Below are 18,114 nucleotides of genomic sequence, written 5' to 3' on the forward strand. Positions count from 1 at the left end.
CTGATTAAGGAGAATGGAAAGGGCAGGAGTCCTGGCCGGTGTGGTTTAGATACTCAGAAAGATTTATGTGTATAGCAGTTGGCACGTAGAAAGACATTTTGTTCCACTTTGAAAACGGGATTTCTGCTCATTTAACAGCAGCCAGAAGAGTGCAAACTGAGAATGTAATCCATATTCGACTTTACACCTTTAAAAATTACCTTTCAAATAGAAGCAGGAAATTTATCACAGAATCTATATGCTTGTGAAAGAGCTATTATTAATGCAGTGAAATTTGCTTATATATTTAAATTTTATGCGAAAACGGCCTTATTCGTCTTTAGTATTCTGAGCAGCTCAGAAAAGAGTAGGCAAAGGTTCTCAGCTCAGGTACAGGCTTTGGAAACTATCTGCGGAACCTCCTGAAACTATACAAAATTTGGGGTCTTCGGGTATTTTTCTGAGGAGAAACTTTATATCTTTCATGAGTTTTTCCAACAGGTCAAGGATCCTAAAAAGTGTTACGATCTGCTGGTGAGAGCTACTGTTTGAAAATACTGTATAGGAAGCTCACTTGGACTACCACAGCTGTGTTTCAGTATGTGAAAACAAAAGCCTTACCAAATGATTGTTCTTTCTTGAGGATTTCTATTTCATGGTCTTTAGCTTTATTAAAAATGCTAAACACCCAGGCTCAAAGAGTTATTTCTGCTCTTGTAGGAAACTGCTACAAAGAAAAGCTGAGTTTAAGAATAACCAAGTCTTTTTATATTTTCTCCATGTTGTAGTTTCACATTGCCTGGGATGGTTAGTTCCCCTCCACCCTCCAGCATTTTTAAAAAATTTCAAACATACAGAAAAGTTGGAGGGGATAAAAAGGAGTACAATAACCATTCAGGCTTCCAGCCGCGGCGGCCTCGGTGGCGGCCTGACGGGACCCTGCGCCCGGCCTCCTGGAGCGGAATGCGGCGCTGACGAGCACGGACCCTCCGCGGCAGCGCCATGAACCTCCTGCCGTGTAACCCCCATGGCAACGGGCTGCTCTACGCCGGCTTCAACCAGGACCACGGATGTTTTGCATGTGGGATGGAAAATGGATTCCGAGTCTATAACACCGACCCACTAAAATTAAAAGAGAAACAAGAATTTCTGGAAGGAGGAGTTGGCCATGTTGAAATGTTATTCTGCTGCAACTATTTAGCTTTAGTTGGTGGTGGAAAGAAGCCAAAATACCCTCCCAACAAAGTGATGATCTGGGATGACCTGAAAAAGAAGACTGTTATTGAAATAGAATTTTCTACAGAAGTCAAGGCAGTCAAATTGCGGCGAGATAGAATTGTGGTTGTTTTGGACTCTATGATTAAGGTGTTTACATTCACACACAATCCCCACCAATTGCACATCTTTGAAACCTGCTATAACCCTAAAGGCCTCTGTGTCCTGTGCCCGAATAGCAACAACTCCCTCCTGGCCTTCCCCGGGACACACACAGGCCACGTGCAGCTCGTGGATCTGGCCAGCACCGAAAGCCGCCTGTGGACATTCCTGCCCACGAGGGCGTTCTGAGCTGCATTGCTCTCAACCTGCAGGGAACAAGAATTGCAACTGCATCTGAAAAAGGCATTTAATCCAGGAGCTACGAAGAGGATCTCAAGCAGCCAATATTTACCGCATCAACTTCAATCAGGACGCATCCCTCATCTGCGTGTCCAGTGACCACGGCACAGTGCACATCTTCGCTGCTGAGGACCCAAAGAGGAATAAGCAGTCCAGTTTGGCATCAGCCAGTTTCCTTCCAAAATACTTCAGTTCCAAGTGGAGTTTTTCCAAGTTTCAGGTTCCCTCAGGCTCTCCATGCATTTGTGCCTTTGGAACAGAGCCAAACGCTGTCATTGCAATCTGTGCAGACGGCAGCTACTACAAATTCCTGTTCAACCCCAAGGGGGAGTGCATCCGGGATGTCTACGCCCAGTTTCTAGAAATGACCGACGACAAGCTGTGACTCTTCACCCAGAGTGCAATCAACACCCACGGCCGAGTCCCCCCAAAGTGCTGAGTGTGCCCCTCAAACTTCTGGGGCTGGTGCCGGCACCTTTGGGCCTTGTGGGTGACGGGCTGGAGGGACCGCTGGGGACCTTGGTCTCGAAGCCACATGTGGTTGTCTGTTTCCTAAGCAAGGCTTCGCATTTCCAGTATTAAAGGAAGGATGAGCGCCCGAGCATCGTGGACACTCGTGGTTCCGAGCATCTGAGCCTGCCTGCTGGCTTGCTCCTGTAGTTCAGCCGTGACACTAGCTTCACTGGGTCACCGCTCCCTCCCACCTGCAGTCGGGGCTCCAAACGGACTTCGGGGCTGGGTTGAGAAAAGGATGGACACATAGAAATTTGTTTTTGTCAACAGGTTCCGTTGTTTTCACTGAGTCTATAATGGGGAAATGGACAGATCTATAAATGTTAGTTCTTACAACCAGATTTGAATAGAATAATCATACCAGCAGCTTGCCTTAGAAAAGGAGGAAGGAATTTTCTCCCATCTGAACATGAAGAGCGACAGCTGTGAGTCCAGCCGTGGCCCCTGTGCCCACTGTCACCTGTGGTCAGGCTGTGCGCACGTGCTGGCGGCCTGTCTTTCTGTTGGGGTCGAGGCAAACGTGGGACCTCCCGGTGAGGAGGCGCTTGTGCATCACCTGGGTCTCCTGTGAAAACTCCCAGTTGTGTGCAGGGAACAGCAATGCATAGACTTTAAAGTGAGTCATAGAAGAAAGCATCACGTAGAGGATCTGAAGGGAAACATTGATATCTCAGCAGAGCGGAGCGGGGAGCCCTAGCCCTCCCCTGCCACTTCCACTTCCTGCCTCACTCCTTTTCTCCCCCAGCACTTGTAAGAAGAGCTGCACACTAACTTTGAGAGTGAAGGGCACGTAACTGTACCGCTGGGTAACACAGAGGCTGCGGGCTCAGTGTCCGTGCTGGTGAGGACTGCTTTTGATGTTCTCAAATCCCCTTTGAAGAAACTTCGCTGCAGGTTTGATTTCAGGTCGCAAACAGGATCTGCAGCAGCAAGTCCTCCGTTTGCCAGTTCTTTCACTGTCGTGTAGTCAGCTAACTTTGTATGTGGGTTCAGTGTCAAGTATGCATGTTCCTTTCATGTGTATTTAATCATGAAATTTAATTTTGCACATTTATTTTTAATGTTTCTTTTAAATAAAAGTGACTAATTTTGTTGTACTCTGTACCTCGCAAGGGAAAAAAAAAATAACCATTCATATTTCCTCTGTGTGAATCCAATAATTAACATTTGCTACAGATGTTTTATTTCTTTTTTTCTCTGTATATACTTTTTAATCTGAAACATTTAGGGTAAGTTATACTAGTACGTGTTATGATTTTTCACTGTTACTTATAAAAATACATTTTCCTAATAACAACAACTTCATCCATTATTACATCTAAGAACATTAACAATAATAATCATCAAATCATTAAATATCTATTCCATGTTCAAATTTCCTTAATTATCTCAAATTGCTTTTGTAGCTATTTTTTTCCACCAAGCAGGATCCAGAGGTTTATACATCACATGTGATTTTTTTTGTGTTCTCTTTTGGCCTAGAACATAAGCAGATTTGTATAAAAGGAGACTATAAACAGTTTATTCATGTTAACTAATTGGTATAAGGGTTGAAGGGAATGATCCTGCTATTATATAGTACATTACTTTTGACTCTCCTTCCCATAAGAATCTCAAAGATAGTTTTTCAAATTATTGCCTATAATCTGGATCCATTAACAACCTAAATATGAGAAAAGTGAGTAAAATTTGGAAAAAGATGCATACCTTTTTTACTCAAATTCTGTTTTTAATGTCTTTGAAGCAGTGTTCTTTTTTTTTTTTTAAATTATCTTTACTGTTGAAAGTATTATAGATGTCCCTCCCCCCCTTTTTTCCCATTGACCCCCTCACCTCCTACCCACCCTTCCCATGCCCTCACCACATTATTATTTGTGTCCATGGGCTATGCATATTTGCATATAAGTTCCCTGGTTAATTTCTCCCCACCTCTCCCACCCCCACCTTTCCTCTGAGATTAAAAAAAATAATGTTTTTATTGATTTCAGAGAGAGGAAGGGAGAGGGAGAGAGATAGAAACATCAATGATGAAAGAGAATCATTGATTGGCTGCCTCCTACACGCCCCCTAATGGGGATTGAGCCTGCAACCTGGGCATGTGCTCTGACTGCAATGGAACTGTGACCTCCTGGTTCATGAGTCGACATTCAACCACTGAGCTACACTGGCTTGACTGGAGTAGTGTTCTTGTTTGTGTCTGTATGTGGTTTTCCCACATCGAAATTTAAAAAAAAATAATTCTTTATTGTGGAAAGTATTACATATGTCCCCTTTTCCCCCCATTGAATCCCTCCAGACTACCCTGCCCCCCACCCCAGGCCCGTACCACCCCCTTGTCTGTGTTCACGGGTCATACTATACGTATACAAGGTCCTTGGTTGATTACCTCCACCCCCTACCCTCCCCCATCTTCCCTCTGTGATTCCGCACTCTGTTCCATGCTTCTATGTCTCTGGATCCACTCTGTTCATCAGTTTATTTTGTTACTTAGTTTATTTTGTCACATATGAGTGAGATCATGTGATACTTGTCTTTCTCTGACTGACTTATTTCGCTTAGCATAATACTCTTCAGGTCCCTCCATGCTGTCTCAAAGGGTAAGAGATTCTTCTTTTTTACTGCTGCATAATATTACTCTTCAGGTCCCTCCATGCTGTCTCAAAGGGTAAGAGATTCTTCTTTTTTACTGCTGCATAATATAAATGCAATACAACTTTTTTATGCACTCATCTACTGATGGGCACTTGGACTGTTTCCATATTTTAGCTATTGTAAATTGTGCTGCTATGAACATAGGGGTGCATACATTCTTTCTGATTGGTATTTTGGGTTTCCTAGAAGTGGGATCATTGGGTCAATTGGCAGGTCCATATTTAATTTTTTGAGGAAACTCCATGTTGTTTTCCATAGTGGCTACATCAGTCTGCACTCCCAGCAGCAGTTTACTAGGGTTCCCTTTTTTCTACATTCTCGCCAGCACTTGTCATTTGTTGATTTGTTGATTGTAGCCATTCTGACAGGTGTGAGGTGATACCTCATTGTCATTTTAATTTGCATCTCTCTAACGATCAGTGACTTTGAGCATTTTTTCATATGTCTCTTGGCCATCTGTATGTCCACTTTGGAGAAGTGTCTCGGTCCTTTGCCCATTTTTTTTTAATCCTCACCCAAGGATATTTTTTCATTGAGTTTTAGAGAGAGTGGAAGGGAGGGAAAGAGAGAGAGAGAGAGAGAGAGAGAGAGAGAGATTGGTTGCCTCTTGCACACATTCTGACCAGGGCCAGGGATCGAGCCTGCAATGGAGGTACATACCCTTAACTGGAATTGAACCCAGGACCCTTCAGTCCGAGGACCAACACTATCCACTGAGCCAAACGGCTAAGGCGTTTGCCCATTATTTAATTGGATTGTTTGTCTTCTTTCTGTTAATTTGTATGAGTTCCTTATATATTTTAGGTATTAACCCTTTATCAGATGTATCATCACCAAATATGTTCTCCCATACAATGGGCTCTCTTTTTGTTTTCTTGATGGTTTCTTTTGATGTGCAGAAACTTTTTATTTTGATGTAGTCCTCTTTGCCCTAGGAGATGAATCCATAAACATATTGCTACGAGAGACCTACATCAAAATGTTTTTTCTTGCATTAGATCAGGGGTGGGCAGACTTTTTGACTCGAGGGCCACAATGGGTTCTTAAACTGGACTGGAGGGCTGGAACAAAAGCATGGATGGAGTGTTTGTGTGAACTAATATAAATTCAAAGTAAACATCATTACATAAAAGGGTACGGTCTTTTTTTTTTTTAGTTTTATTCATTTCAAATGGGCCGGATCCGGCCCGCGGGCCATAGTTTGCCCATGGCTGCATTAGATGAATATACTTATCAATTGCCCTAAAATGTGTGTGTGTGTGTGTGTGTGTGTGTGTGTGTAACTTGAATGTAATGGCCTTGGCTAGAAATTAACATAGTTAAAAAAAGTATAGCTTAATATTCCAAAGTCTCCATAGTTTTGGCTTCAGTTACTTCTATAACCTCATTTTTCTACTGTTCTTTGTTTACCTAATCCTCCTTACAAAGTGAAATCATTGTTTCTCTTATTTACTGTCCTTTATTCAACCTCGATTGTTCATTTCTGTAAGCTTTGTTATGTCTTTGCTTCTGCCTATTGTCAAATCCTCCCCATCTTTCTTTTAAGGCCTAGCTTATATCCCTCACCAAGTTGGAGTAGTTCTCCCTTCTTTGACTACTATGGCTCTTTATCTGTACTTCTCTTATGGCACTTTCTGCTTTTTATTTAGAATCACATGTATTTATCATTTCTATGTAACTGTACATAAATTGAGGTAGAATCTGTGTCTGTATCATCTTTATATCCTCCACATAGTTAATCATCTAGTTGGTGCTCAGTAAATAACTGTTAACTGAGTAATTAGATATTCTGTAATAAATATCTTCACTTTCCTAGTAATGGGCCCGTTGACCTGATCAAATTCATCCATAGCTAACCTTAGCTATTTGGCTCATTGTAGAATCAATTTGTGCAGTTACAGCTTTATATTTAAACTAGAGGCCCGGTGCACAAAAATTTGTGCACTTGGGGGGGTCGGGAGGGGGGTCCTTCAGCCCGGCCTGTGCCCTCTCGCAGTCTGGGACCCCTCGGGAGATAATGACCTGTTGGCTTAGGCCTGCTCCCGGGTGGCAGAGGGCAGGCCCAATCCCTAGGTGCAGCCCCTGGTTGGGCTCAGAGCAGGGCCAATTGGGGAGTTGGGGCGCCGCCCCGTCATGCACAGAGCAGGGAGATTGGGAGGTTGTGATGCCACCCTCAGTCACGATCAGGGTAGGGCCAATTGGGGGGTTGGGGCACCATCCCCTGTCACACTCAAGGCAGGGTCGATGGGGAGGTTGCGGCACCATCCCGTCACGCACAGAGCAGGGCCCATCAGGGGGTGGGGCACCGCCCTCTATCATCCACAGAGCAGGGCCGATCAGGGGGTTGGGGCGCCGCCACTCTCACACTCAGGGCAGGGCCGATGGGAAGGTTATGTCTCTACCCTGTCACACACAGAGCAGGGCCTGTGGGGGGCGGGAGGCGGGGGTTGGGGTGCCTTACCCTGTCACACACAGAGCCACAGGGTGATCAGGGGGTTTGGGCGCTGCCCCCTGTCACGCTGATCCCGGTGCCGGAAGTCCTCGCGGATCCGCTGATCCTGGTGCTGGGAAGCATATTACCCTTTTACTATATAGGGTAGAGGCCTGGTGCACGGGTGGGGGCTGGCTGGTTTGCCCTGAAGGGTGTCCTGGATCAGGGTGGGGTTCCCCACTCAGGTGCCTGGCCAGCCTGGGTGAGGGGATGATGGCTGTTTGCAGCTGGTCACACACCCTTCAGGGTGGGGGTCCCCACTGGGGTGCCTGGCCAGTCTGGGTGAGGAGCTGAGGGCTGTTTTCAGGCTGGGGGTGACTGAAGCTCCCAACCGCTCCTTTTTTTCTTTTTTTTTTTTAATTCTGGGCCAGCTTTAGCTTTGAGGCTTGGCTCCAGCTCTTAGGCCTCCCCTGCTGAAAGTAGGTTTCTGGCCTTTGCTTACAATGTTGCAATCCCTGGCTGAAGTCCGGGCGGTATTTGTTACAGAGTTTCTTAAATTGCAGGCTCAGAGGCCTGCAGCGCTGGCGGGGAACATTGGTTTCCTCCGTCACTGAAGCAAGCAAGCCTCATGTTAGTTTCAAGCTGCCTGGCTGCCGGCTGCCATCTTGGCTGACAGTTAATTTGCATATCTCGCTGATTAGCCAATGGGAAGGGTAGCGGTCGTACACCAATTACCATGTTTCTCTTTTATTAGTGTAGATGTGACCATGTATAAGTTTAGATTTAATATCAGAAATATTGTGTGGTTTCTTTTAAACCTCTTTCCTCAAATCTTTCTTTTCTGGATAAATTATTTATCCAGAAGTTTTTCACGTGTATCAGACTAGACATGTTGTTGGTATTTCCTGAATTATCCCCCAATATCATTAGCAAAACTAAGAGGAAAGATGGGATCAGAATGTTACTGAGAGGGACTATCCCTAAGGACAGTGATGGCGAACCTATGACACGCGTGTCAGAGGTGACATGCGAACTCATTTTTTTGGTTGATTTTTCTTTGTTAAATGGCATTTAAATATATAAAATAAATATCAAAAATATAAGTCTTTGTTTTACTATGGTTGCAAATATAAAAAAATTTCTATATGTGACATGGCACCAGAGTTAAGTTAGGGTTTTTCAAAATGCTGACATGCCCAGCTCAAAAGGTTCGCCATCACTGCCTTAGGAGATAGTCCCCTGAGAATTCTGAATCTTAGCCCAACCCACCTCATAGGGTGACAAACAAGAAATTGTCTTTGTGAGAGTTATATATTAAGAACTATATTGGGCATTGACTTGAACTTTGAAGGTAGATGATGAGGAAAAGGGCAATAATGCTGTGAAGAAATTTCTGGGCTTGTGTAGGAAAGATGAACTCATCTTTTTTTGATGCTTTTAATGCATCTTAATATATTCAGTTAGTGGCACTGTTTTATCAAAGAAAGAGAATCTGAGTGTTCTAGCCCCTTCTGCAAAGGACTGCCTGTGGTAGGAAAAGTAGATTTACCTACTTTGGTCTTTTCAATGTTCTTTACTTCTTTTTTAACCTTTTTGGGTTTAGCTTTTAGCTAAAGAGGACTATAAATTAACTACAGGCTCAGTGAATGAAATTCATGCACAGGTAGTGTCCGTAGGCCTGGCTGACGATCAGGGACGATCAGGTTCTCTGCCTCCCGGCCTCCCACCTTCCTTCCCTCGCTCCCTCAACACCATGCCGCCCTGCCGCAGTGCAGGTCGCCCACCATGTTCCATGCTGTCCCCTGGTGGTCAGTGCATGTCATAGTGAGCGATCAAACTCCCAGTTTCCCGGTCAAATTCCTTAGGAGACAATTTGCATATTAGCCTTTTATTATATAGGATTCTTGAGGCTGAGCATTGCTGGTCACTAAATGGCCATCTCTATGCATTTGGGATTAACTGGAGGTGTTTAGCTGTCTCTCTCTCATCAACAGTGTTCTAGTGAGTACATTTTAATGGGGGTATGAGTAGCTGTAGAAGCCTGCAGGAAGGAGCTGCTCAGGCAACATTTCCAGAGAAGGAATGATAGAACACTTAAAATTCCCTTGCTATCTATAATAAAAATATTCCAAGGAATCTCAATTCATCAGAGAGACTTCCTGGGTTAGACCAGCAGAGGCTCTGGCTTGACAGGTCTCTTTCTCCATCTCAGACTCTTCCTCAGCCCTCATGTGAGGGATGTTAGACAGGTCCACTTCGATCTGCTAATCTCTAGGAGTTCAGTGTTTTATTGACACTAGTATTTTCTTCCTGCCTTGTTTTGTAGGCTGGTCAAAAGAATGGATTTTTCAGAGGCTTACTCTGACACATGCTCTACGGTTGGACTTGCTGCCAGGGAAGGCAATGTTCGAGTCTTAAGAAAACTGCTCAAAAAGGGACGGAGCGTTGATGTTGCTGATAATAGGGGATGGATGCCAATTCATGAAGCAGCTTATCACAACTCTATAGAATGTTTACGGATGTTAATTAATGCAGGTAAGGTAAATTCAAGGTATGGGAAGGGGGCCCTGCAAGCTGGATTAATAAGACATAAACCAATGGTAATATATGGCTTATTTGTTTCCCTTTTTATAGCCATAAAATAACTGCCTATGCATTGTTAAGGATGATAAGATTGCCTGCTGTGGGTTGTAAATGTTGTCCTTTATTTGGTAGTGTCTGTGCCGGACCCATTGTTTATTGTCTGAGCACAAATGCTGTTTAAGCATTTGGTAGTTCTGGTCATCGTTTTTCTTTTTTTTCCCAAACAAAAGGAGCAGTGTTACTGATATTGATGGTGTTAGTATTTTGCTTGAATTATTCTTTCTTTTTTATACTTTACAGTTTCCTTAAGTTTGGGAATCTTTCCAATTACTTTGACTTTGTATTTGCTGAGGACACAGAGAACAGGATGGACAAGGTCCTTGCCTTTAAGGTGCTTATATTCCTGTCAGGAAAACAGTCAATAAATACCTAAACAGATAATAGCAAAAGGTAAAAGTATTGTAAAAAAATAAATAAAACAGAGTCATAAGACAGAGAGCAATCATGTGCTACTACAAGTCTGTATTAGTTGACTTCATGCTTGTAACTGAACACCAGCTATGTGGGAGTTTTTACACCACAGAAATCAGCCAGTGCTACAAACCAGTGATATAACCAGGCATTTTTCCCCTCCCTGAGGCAGATACACATTTGCTAGCACATTACTGAGTGAAGAGCTCAGTAAACGAGCCTTAGTGGAAAATTCTGACACTCATGAAGGCATGAATTTGAATATTTTTTTCTTGTCAAAAAGCCCATTCCCTGATATACTGTGATCTCCCCAACATCAGGCAGCGCTAAGGGGCAGTGAGCTCAGCCAGAAGCCGGGCTCACAGCTGGTGAGTGCAGAGCTGGTGGTGGTGGGAGCCTCTTTCACCTCCGTGGCAGTCGGACATCCCCCGAGGGCTCCCAGACTGTGAGAAGGCGCAGGCCGGGCTGAGGGACCTCAAGTGCACGAATTTTGTGCACCAGGGCTCTAGTATAGGATAATTCTCTTGTCCCCTGTAAAAAGTGTCTTATACAATTTCTTCTTCCTTGAACTTCATCTAATATTAGTAAACTGGCAGAGATTCCCAAAATGTACCTTTTATAGATTCACTACAGTTATGAAGGTGCTCAGGCATACACAAAAAGAATGGAAGAGTCTGAAATGATTAGAAAGGTTTTGCTTTACTGTCTTTAATTTAGATCCAGAAACTAGTCCAAGAATCTTGGTCTTCTCATTCAAGTTGGAGAAGAATATAGAAATTTAATATGCATATGTATGTATTTTTCACTTTGCTTTGTTTCAAGTGTTAGTACAAATAACAAATTCGCTTGTCTTTATTTTTCTGTGTTGGAAGTTTGGTGTCGTAGATAATGAGATTTCAAGAAGCTTATTATCTTGGAGGGCCGTAAAGCTCTTTAGCTGCAGTTCATCATGTCACTCAGTATTAAACCATTTGCTGACTAAAGGTCACTTAAAGTTTTGTAATTAATTATAGCATATCACTAACAAATATTTTAATTTGGCAAATATTTCATCTAATTCTTAGTATTTTTTATTAGTTCATGTTAAGAAAATATGCTTTCATATTGACCATGATAACAGATACTAACGATCCTTAGATAAACAAAGCAGCGTAGCATAGTGGTTAAGAGTTGTGTTCACATGGACCTGGGTTTTCCTGACTCCTCCATTTTAACGGTGTGACCTTGGACAAGTTTTTAAATCTCTGAGTGGTTCAGATTCTTCATCTGTAAGATAGAAATACTCCATCATTTCAGCTCAGGCCAGAAACTATGGGCCATCCCTAAGTCCTTCCTTTTTCTTATACCTCTCCCAGTTAGCAAATCTGTGTGTGTGTGTGTGTGTGTGCGCGCACGTGCGTGTATGTGTGTATGTTGTGTATGTATATATCTGAATGTATACAGACGGTCACACCATTTCTAACCATTGCCATAACCATTAATACCTTGGTCACATCATCTCTTGCCTGGATTGCTGCACTGGCATCCTAACAAATCTGTTCAGCCCGTGCTTCTTCCCCATCCTTCCACAGTCTAGTCTTAGTATTATCGCAGGTTTCTTAGTATTATGTCAGACCATATCTCTCTTCTCAAAGCTGTGCAGTAGTTCCCCATTTCATTCTGAGTAAAAGCATTGTTTTATGGTGTTTCATAGTGTAGATGTGTAATATTTAATCATTCTCCTGTTAATGGACATTTTGTTTGTTTTCTAAAAGTTTGCTATTATAAGTGGTGCTTCATGTATCTATCATCTGTATCTATCTATCTATCTATCTATCTATCATCTATCTATCTATCTATCTATCTATCTATCTATCTATCTATCTACCTATCTATCATCTATCTTTGTGCACAGGGGTGAGCATTTCTGTATGATGGAGTTTAGAAGTGAAGTTGCTAATGCAAGAAGTGTTCAAAGTTAAAATGTTGGTAGATATTACTAAATTATCTGCAATATTAATCAGAACCTAAGTTTAAACTAGTTTACACAATAGAAAGGAATGCAATAGAGTAGCTCATGTAAATGTTAAGCCTGCGTGGTAGGTCTCTGCAGGCATTGCTGGATGCTAGTACTCAGAATGACGTCATTAGGCCTCCAGGTCTCCCTTTCTTTCACCCCTGCTTTTCTCTATGGTGATTGTATTTTCAAGCAGGCTTTCTCTTTGGAAGTTTAGGCATGCCATATATTTAAAGAGATTTTTATATATTCTGGATGGTCTTTGCTGTTATATGTGTTTCAGATATTTTACTTTTATCCCAGATTTTAATTTTTAAGTTGTGTTTAATTTCTTTGTAATGCGTTCAAATCTCTTCCTTTTCATTCACTTTTCCCCTTTATCTTAGATACATGATTAAATCTCTTAAACAGTGTCTAAGAATTTTGCACATGAAATTCCTTGTGGAAATTGTTTTATATCTAATGTTTTCTAAATAAAACATAATGAAATGATGTACATTGTGCAAAGTGCTTGACTACAAATCTATCTGAAATTGACATTTATCTATCACCCTTTGTGATTGGCACATCTTAAATGTATTTGGCTTCATTAAATTGTGTTTCAACTGGCGAGATAAGGTTTTGATCTTAATATTTTACCCCTGTTAATCTCTACCTAAAGATTTAACCTCTACTTAAAACCATGTGGTTTTGCTTTCCCTCTTAGGGGTTTGCAGAAAACAAAATGAAAATCTATCACCTATCATTTAAACAAGTAAGCAAGTTTATTGTTTATAAGTAAAAGGAGACTTTGTCTCAGGAAACAGGGTTGTGAATACCTTGTCATTTTGGCACAGGGGTCAGTGGCTGGCATTGGACCAGCTGACATGGCCCCAGTCCTCAAAGTGCAGCCAAAAAAGAACTCATGAGTTGTCATAAAAGAACTTAAGTGCCCTTTGGGTTTTTCTATTAGGAAATATTTAATGACCTTACCATTTACAATTTCAGTAAGAATAGAAGCAGAAACTGCTTTGCCTTTCAATGAGAAGGAAATAGAGGTTATGAGTCATTTTTTCTAAGAATCCCTCTTGTAGGGAAAGGAAGAGAGTGAGAGGGTGGTGGTTCATGGTTCAGTACCAGATAAAGTCTCTTTGGTCTCCACATACCAATGAAGGAGGGCAGTTGGTCATCGGAACCTCCAAAACCAGTTTATATTTGGTCCTGAAAATGTTCCTAAAATGGTATTTTGAAGACTTTTCCAAATTTGTAACAACTGGGATAGTACATAAATACTGAAATTCTACTGAATCTCTTTCAGGGTTGGACCAGCTATTTTACCCTGTTTGATTCTTAAGGGACCATGCTCAGAGAGTTTAAGTAATTTACCCAAAGGGAAATCCAAATTATAATGGCAGCATCGGAAGTGCAGCCAGTCTTCCAATTCCAAATCCATTGCCTTTGCTAAGTCATGTTACTTTCCTGGTCCAGTGGTTTTAGAGTTAGCTAAATACTAGTAGCCATATATATATATTTTAATATCTCAATTTAGTAGTAGTAAACTGCCTTTACTGTTTCTCGTCCTGAGTGAGAAGTGCCTTTTCTTTACTCCATAGATAATTGCACAGGAGGTTTCATTTCTCTTTCTTAAGATGTGTGTGTGTGTGTGCGCGCACATCACTAAAGTTGGTCCTCACTGAGGTGGGAATTAAACACCTTTCCTTTAGGGAAAGAATTTAAATAATTTATTTGGAAAATTTCTGATATTTGAATATATCTTCTCTTCTATTTATTCAGTCATTTACATATGCATGGACTCATGAATATTTATTTTATACATTGGGTGACAATCCAATATAATGTAATTGAATTTTTTTGCACATATTATTTTACCTTGATCATTGAGTGCTCTTTCATACTGGCTCCTGTGTTTGTTTGACATAACTCCATTTTTTTTTTAAAAATATATTTTATTGATCTTTCATAGAGAGGAAGGGAGAGAGACAGAGAGCTAGAAACATCGATGAGAGAGAAACATCGATCAGCTGCCTCCTGCACATCTCCCACTGGGGATATGCCCGCAACCCAGGCACATGCCCCCCGACCGGAACCGAACCTGGGACCCTTCAGTCCGCAGGCCGACGCTCCATCCACTGAGCCAAACCGGTCTCGGCGACATAACTCCATTTTTTTTAGCACTTTAAAATTTTCTGGATCTACAAGACACTCAGGCTCATTTAAAAAATTAAAACAAAAACAATATTGATTTCAGAGAAGAAGGGAGAGGGAGAGAGAGATAAAAACATCAACGATGAGAGAGAATTATTGATTGGCTGCCTCCACTGGGGATTGAGCCTGCAACCTGGGCATGTGCCCTGAGTGGGAATTGAACCATGACCTCCTGGTTCATAGGTTGATGCTCAACCACTGAGCCACGCCAGCCCGGTTGGAGTGCATTTTATTTTGGAAATGCAATCTTCATTAACTATTAGACTGTAGTCTTAGGTTAGAAAAGGAGTTTGTTTTTTTTATGTTTTGTATTTTGCATTCCATTCCTATGACTTACTTATTTTATAACTGGAAATTTATTTCCCTTGGTCTCTTTCACCTATTTTGCCCATCCCAAATCCCTCTCCCCTCTGGCAACCAGTAATCTGTTCTTTGTATTCATAAGTTTTTTGTGTGTATGTTTTGTTGTTTTGTTTGTTCATTTATTTTGTTTTTAAGATTTCACTTGTAAGTAAAATTGTATGGTGTCTCTGTTATTTCATTTAGCATAATACCCTGAAAGTCCATTCATGTTGTCACAAATGACAACATTTCTTCTTTTTTATGGCTGCATAGTATTACATTGTGTGTGTGTGTGTGTGTGTGTGTGTGTGTGTGTGCGCGTGCGCGCGCACATATTGCCACATCTTCATTGTCCATTCATCCACCAGTGACACTTGGGTTGTTTCCATATCTTGGCTATTGTAAATATGCTGCAGTGAACATAGGATGCATATATCTTTTTGAATTAAAGTTTTTCCCCCTGCTTCGGTTAAATGGCCAGAAGTGGAATGTTTTAAATTACCTCAATGTTACTATTTGAATAGCTAGGAAGAGATGAGATCATTTCTCTCATGGAAATTTAGAAATAAAAAAATCAAATTTATTAATACTTCAGTAAATCTTGCTTAAGCAAATCTTCAGTGTATCCGCTCCAGATTTTGCATTTAGGTTACCTTTCAACTCCTGCCACTCTCTTTCCTTTACCCATCAAAAATTAAAGATGAGAAAATGAGTGAGTGGGCCAAAGTTATGTGTAAAGAATACCAGAGACCTGTTTACACTATGGCCCCTGTAAAACTTGTTTTGACTCTTTTAGAAGAGTTTTAAACTATGAGCCCTCCCATCTATAATCCTATATAATAAAAGCCTAATATGCAAATCAACCAAACAGCAGAACGACCGATTGCTATGACGAGCATTGACCACCAGGTGGCAGACGCTCAATGCAGGAGCTGCCCCCTGGTGGTCAGTGCACTCCCACCGGGGGAGCACTGCTCAGTCAGAAGCCTGGCTCACGGCTGGCGAGCACAGCAGCAGTGGCGGGAGCCTCTCCTGCCTCCATGGCAGTCGGACATCCCCTGAGGGCTCCCAGACTGCAAAAGGGCACAGGCTGGGCTGAGGGAACCCGCTGAGTGCACGAATCTCATGCACTGGACCTCTAGTTGTTTTGATATTTATTGGAGATTTTTTGCTTTTTAATTCCAAGAAATAGAATTGGTATCTTCTAGGTGATGGTTTTTTATTTTTTCATAGATTCATCCGAAGACTACATTAGGGGAAAGACTTTTGAGGGCTTCTCTGCATTACATTTTGCTGCACGTCGAGGACATTGGAAGATCGTACAGATTCTTTTAGAAGCTGGGGCAGATCCTAATGCAACTACGTTAGAGGAAACCACGCCACTGTTTTTAGGTGAGATATGCTATTTGTGGTACAGATGCAACTTTTTATTTCACTTTTTTTTTTCTAAAGAAACTAAGTTTAAGCCTGCTAGCATGGCTTGAGTGTTGATCTATGAACCAGGAGGTCAGGGCACATGCCAGGTTGCAGACTCAATTCTTAGTGTGGGATGTGCAGGAGGCAGCCGGTTGATTTTCTCTCACCATTAATGTTTTTATCTCTCTCTCATTCTCCCTTTCTCTCTGAAATCAATAAAAATATTTTTAAAAAGAAACTAAGCTTAGTTCCTCTTATTCCCACAAACTGGATACCTAAAGTATGTTCTTTGGCAGATGTTATACTGCTATTCTTTGATTCAGAAATCAAAAAGGTATTTTTAAAGGTTTCCACCTCATTTTACATCCTTGGGTGGTAGCCTCTGGAAATATCTTTAAATATATATTTAAAGTTGTAAAATCTGTTCAGAATTGTCATCATCATTGTTGTTCTCGATTTTGGTTTGAAGACCAGGCAGAATATTTTATGTTTGCTTTTTTGCTTTTTATTAGTGTTAGGATGTTAAGAAGATTTTATGGAAGAAATTTCCAGCTAATCTTTTCTTTAAAAAAAATTTTTTTTTTTTTTATTGATTTCAGAGAGGAAGGGAGAGGGAGAGAGAGAGAGAAACATCAATGATGAGAGAGAATCATTGATCGGTTGCCTCCTGCACGGGATCGAGCCAGCAACCTGGGCATGTGCTCTGACTGGAATTGAACTGTGACCTCCTGGTTCATAGGTCAATGCTCAACCACTGAGTCATGCCTCCTGGGCTCCAGCTAATCTTTTAATGCCAGTGAATTTGTTGCCTATGGATCACTATTCAGACTTCTTCAATTATGGACTATTTTTATTTTTATTATGGACTATTTTTTAAGTCCTTGAGGACAAAAGCCAAATTCTGAAGGGTACACTTTCAATACCTGTCTTTTTTTTCCCCCTTACTCCCTTCGATCCTATTTGTGTTTAGGGACATTTTGGCACATACAGTTTAGTGGAACATGAGAAAATTAAGAGAATAAAACTTTTGTTTAGAATCAGTGTATTTGGACTATTTTTAATCCTGGCACGTGTAATTTGTATGTTCATTTATTTACTGAATGCTTCAATTTACTCACTTATAAAATGGGAATAATAGTACATAACTACTCTTTATTGGGATGATAATAAAATAAGATGTCTTTGAGAGTACTTTTTTCTTTGTGAACTTAAAAATATAATTCTTAAAAATTTATGTAAACTTTATTATTTTTAGTGTATAGTTCTATGGTTTTGATGTTTGCGTAAAATTGTGTAATGGCAACAACAATCAAGACGCCGAACAATTCCATCATCCCTTAAAATTCTATTATGCTGCCTATTTTTAATTACTCTTTCCTGCCCTCCCATTACCCTAGACAACCACTGATCTGTTTTGATCCCTATAGTTTGCTTTTTTTGCAGAATGTCATAAATATATATGTACATGTAATCTTCTAGACTAACTTCTTTTTCTTAGCATAATGCTTTTGAGATTCACATTGTGGCATATATCATTAATTTATTCCTTTTTATTGCTAAGTAATGTTCCATTCTATGACTATGCCACAGTTTACCCACTTACTAGGTGTTAGACATTTGAATTATTTTCAGTGTTTGATGATTATGAATAAATTGCTACAAACATTTGAATGCAGGTTTTGTCTGAATATAAGTATTTCTCTTGGGTTAATGCTTAGGATTGTTTGGTCATGTGGTCAGTGAATGTTTAACTTTGGAAAAAATTTGGAAGTTTCTTATAAAGTGACTATCATTTTGCATTCACTTTGGTAATGTTTGAGAGTTTCAGTTGCCCCACATTTTCTTCAACACTTGGTATTGACACATTTTTCTTTTTTGCTTTTACATATTAGCTATTTTAAGAGATTTA

General features: G+C 40.9%; 2 protein-coding genes across 2 annotated transcripts in view; both read left to right on the forward strand.

Annotated features, from left to right (window-relative positions):
- The window catches only part of ASB3 (ankyrin repeat and SOCS box containing 3), an 89,513-nt gene that overhangs the window by 13,252 nt on the left and 58,147 nt on the right, over positions 1–18,114 (forward strand). The window contains exons 2-3 of the mRNA XM_081100695.1: positions 9,519–9,727; positions 16,023–16,181. Of these exons, the coding sequence (XP_080956821.1) occupies positions 9,532–9,727; positions 16,023–16,181 (355 nt within the window). The 5' untranslated portion in view covers positions 9,519–9,531. The remainder of the gene's footprint in view (positions 1–9,518; positions 9,728–16,022; positions 16,182–18,114) is intronic.
- LOC308525838 (WD repeat domain phosphoinositide-interacting protein 3-like) lies at positions 982–2,105 on the forward strand (the record flags this gene model as incomplete). Its single annotated transcript, XM_081100700.1, is given in 3 exon segments — positions 982–1,501; positions 1,504–1,596; positions 1,599–2,105. Coding segments are annotated over 3 exon segments (996 nt in total). The 3' UTR covers positions 1,982–2,105.

The sequence above is a fragment of the Myotis nattereri genome, assembly GCF_964212035.1.
Source record: "Myotis nattereri genome assembly, chromosome: 10".
Taxonomy (NCBI): Eukaryota; Metazoa; Chordata; class Mammalia; order Chiroptera; family Vespertilionidae; genus Myotis; species Myotis nattereri.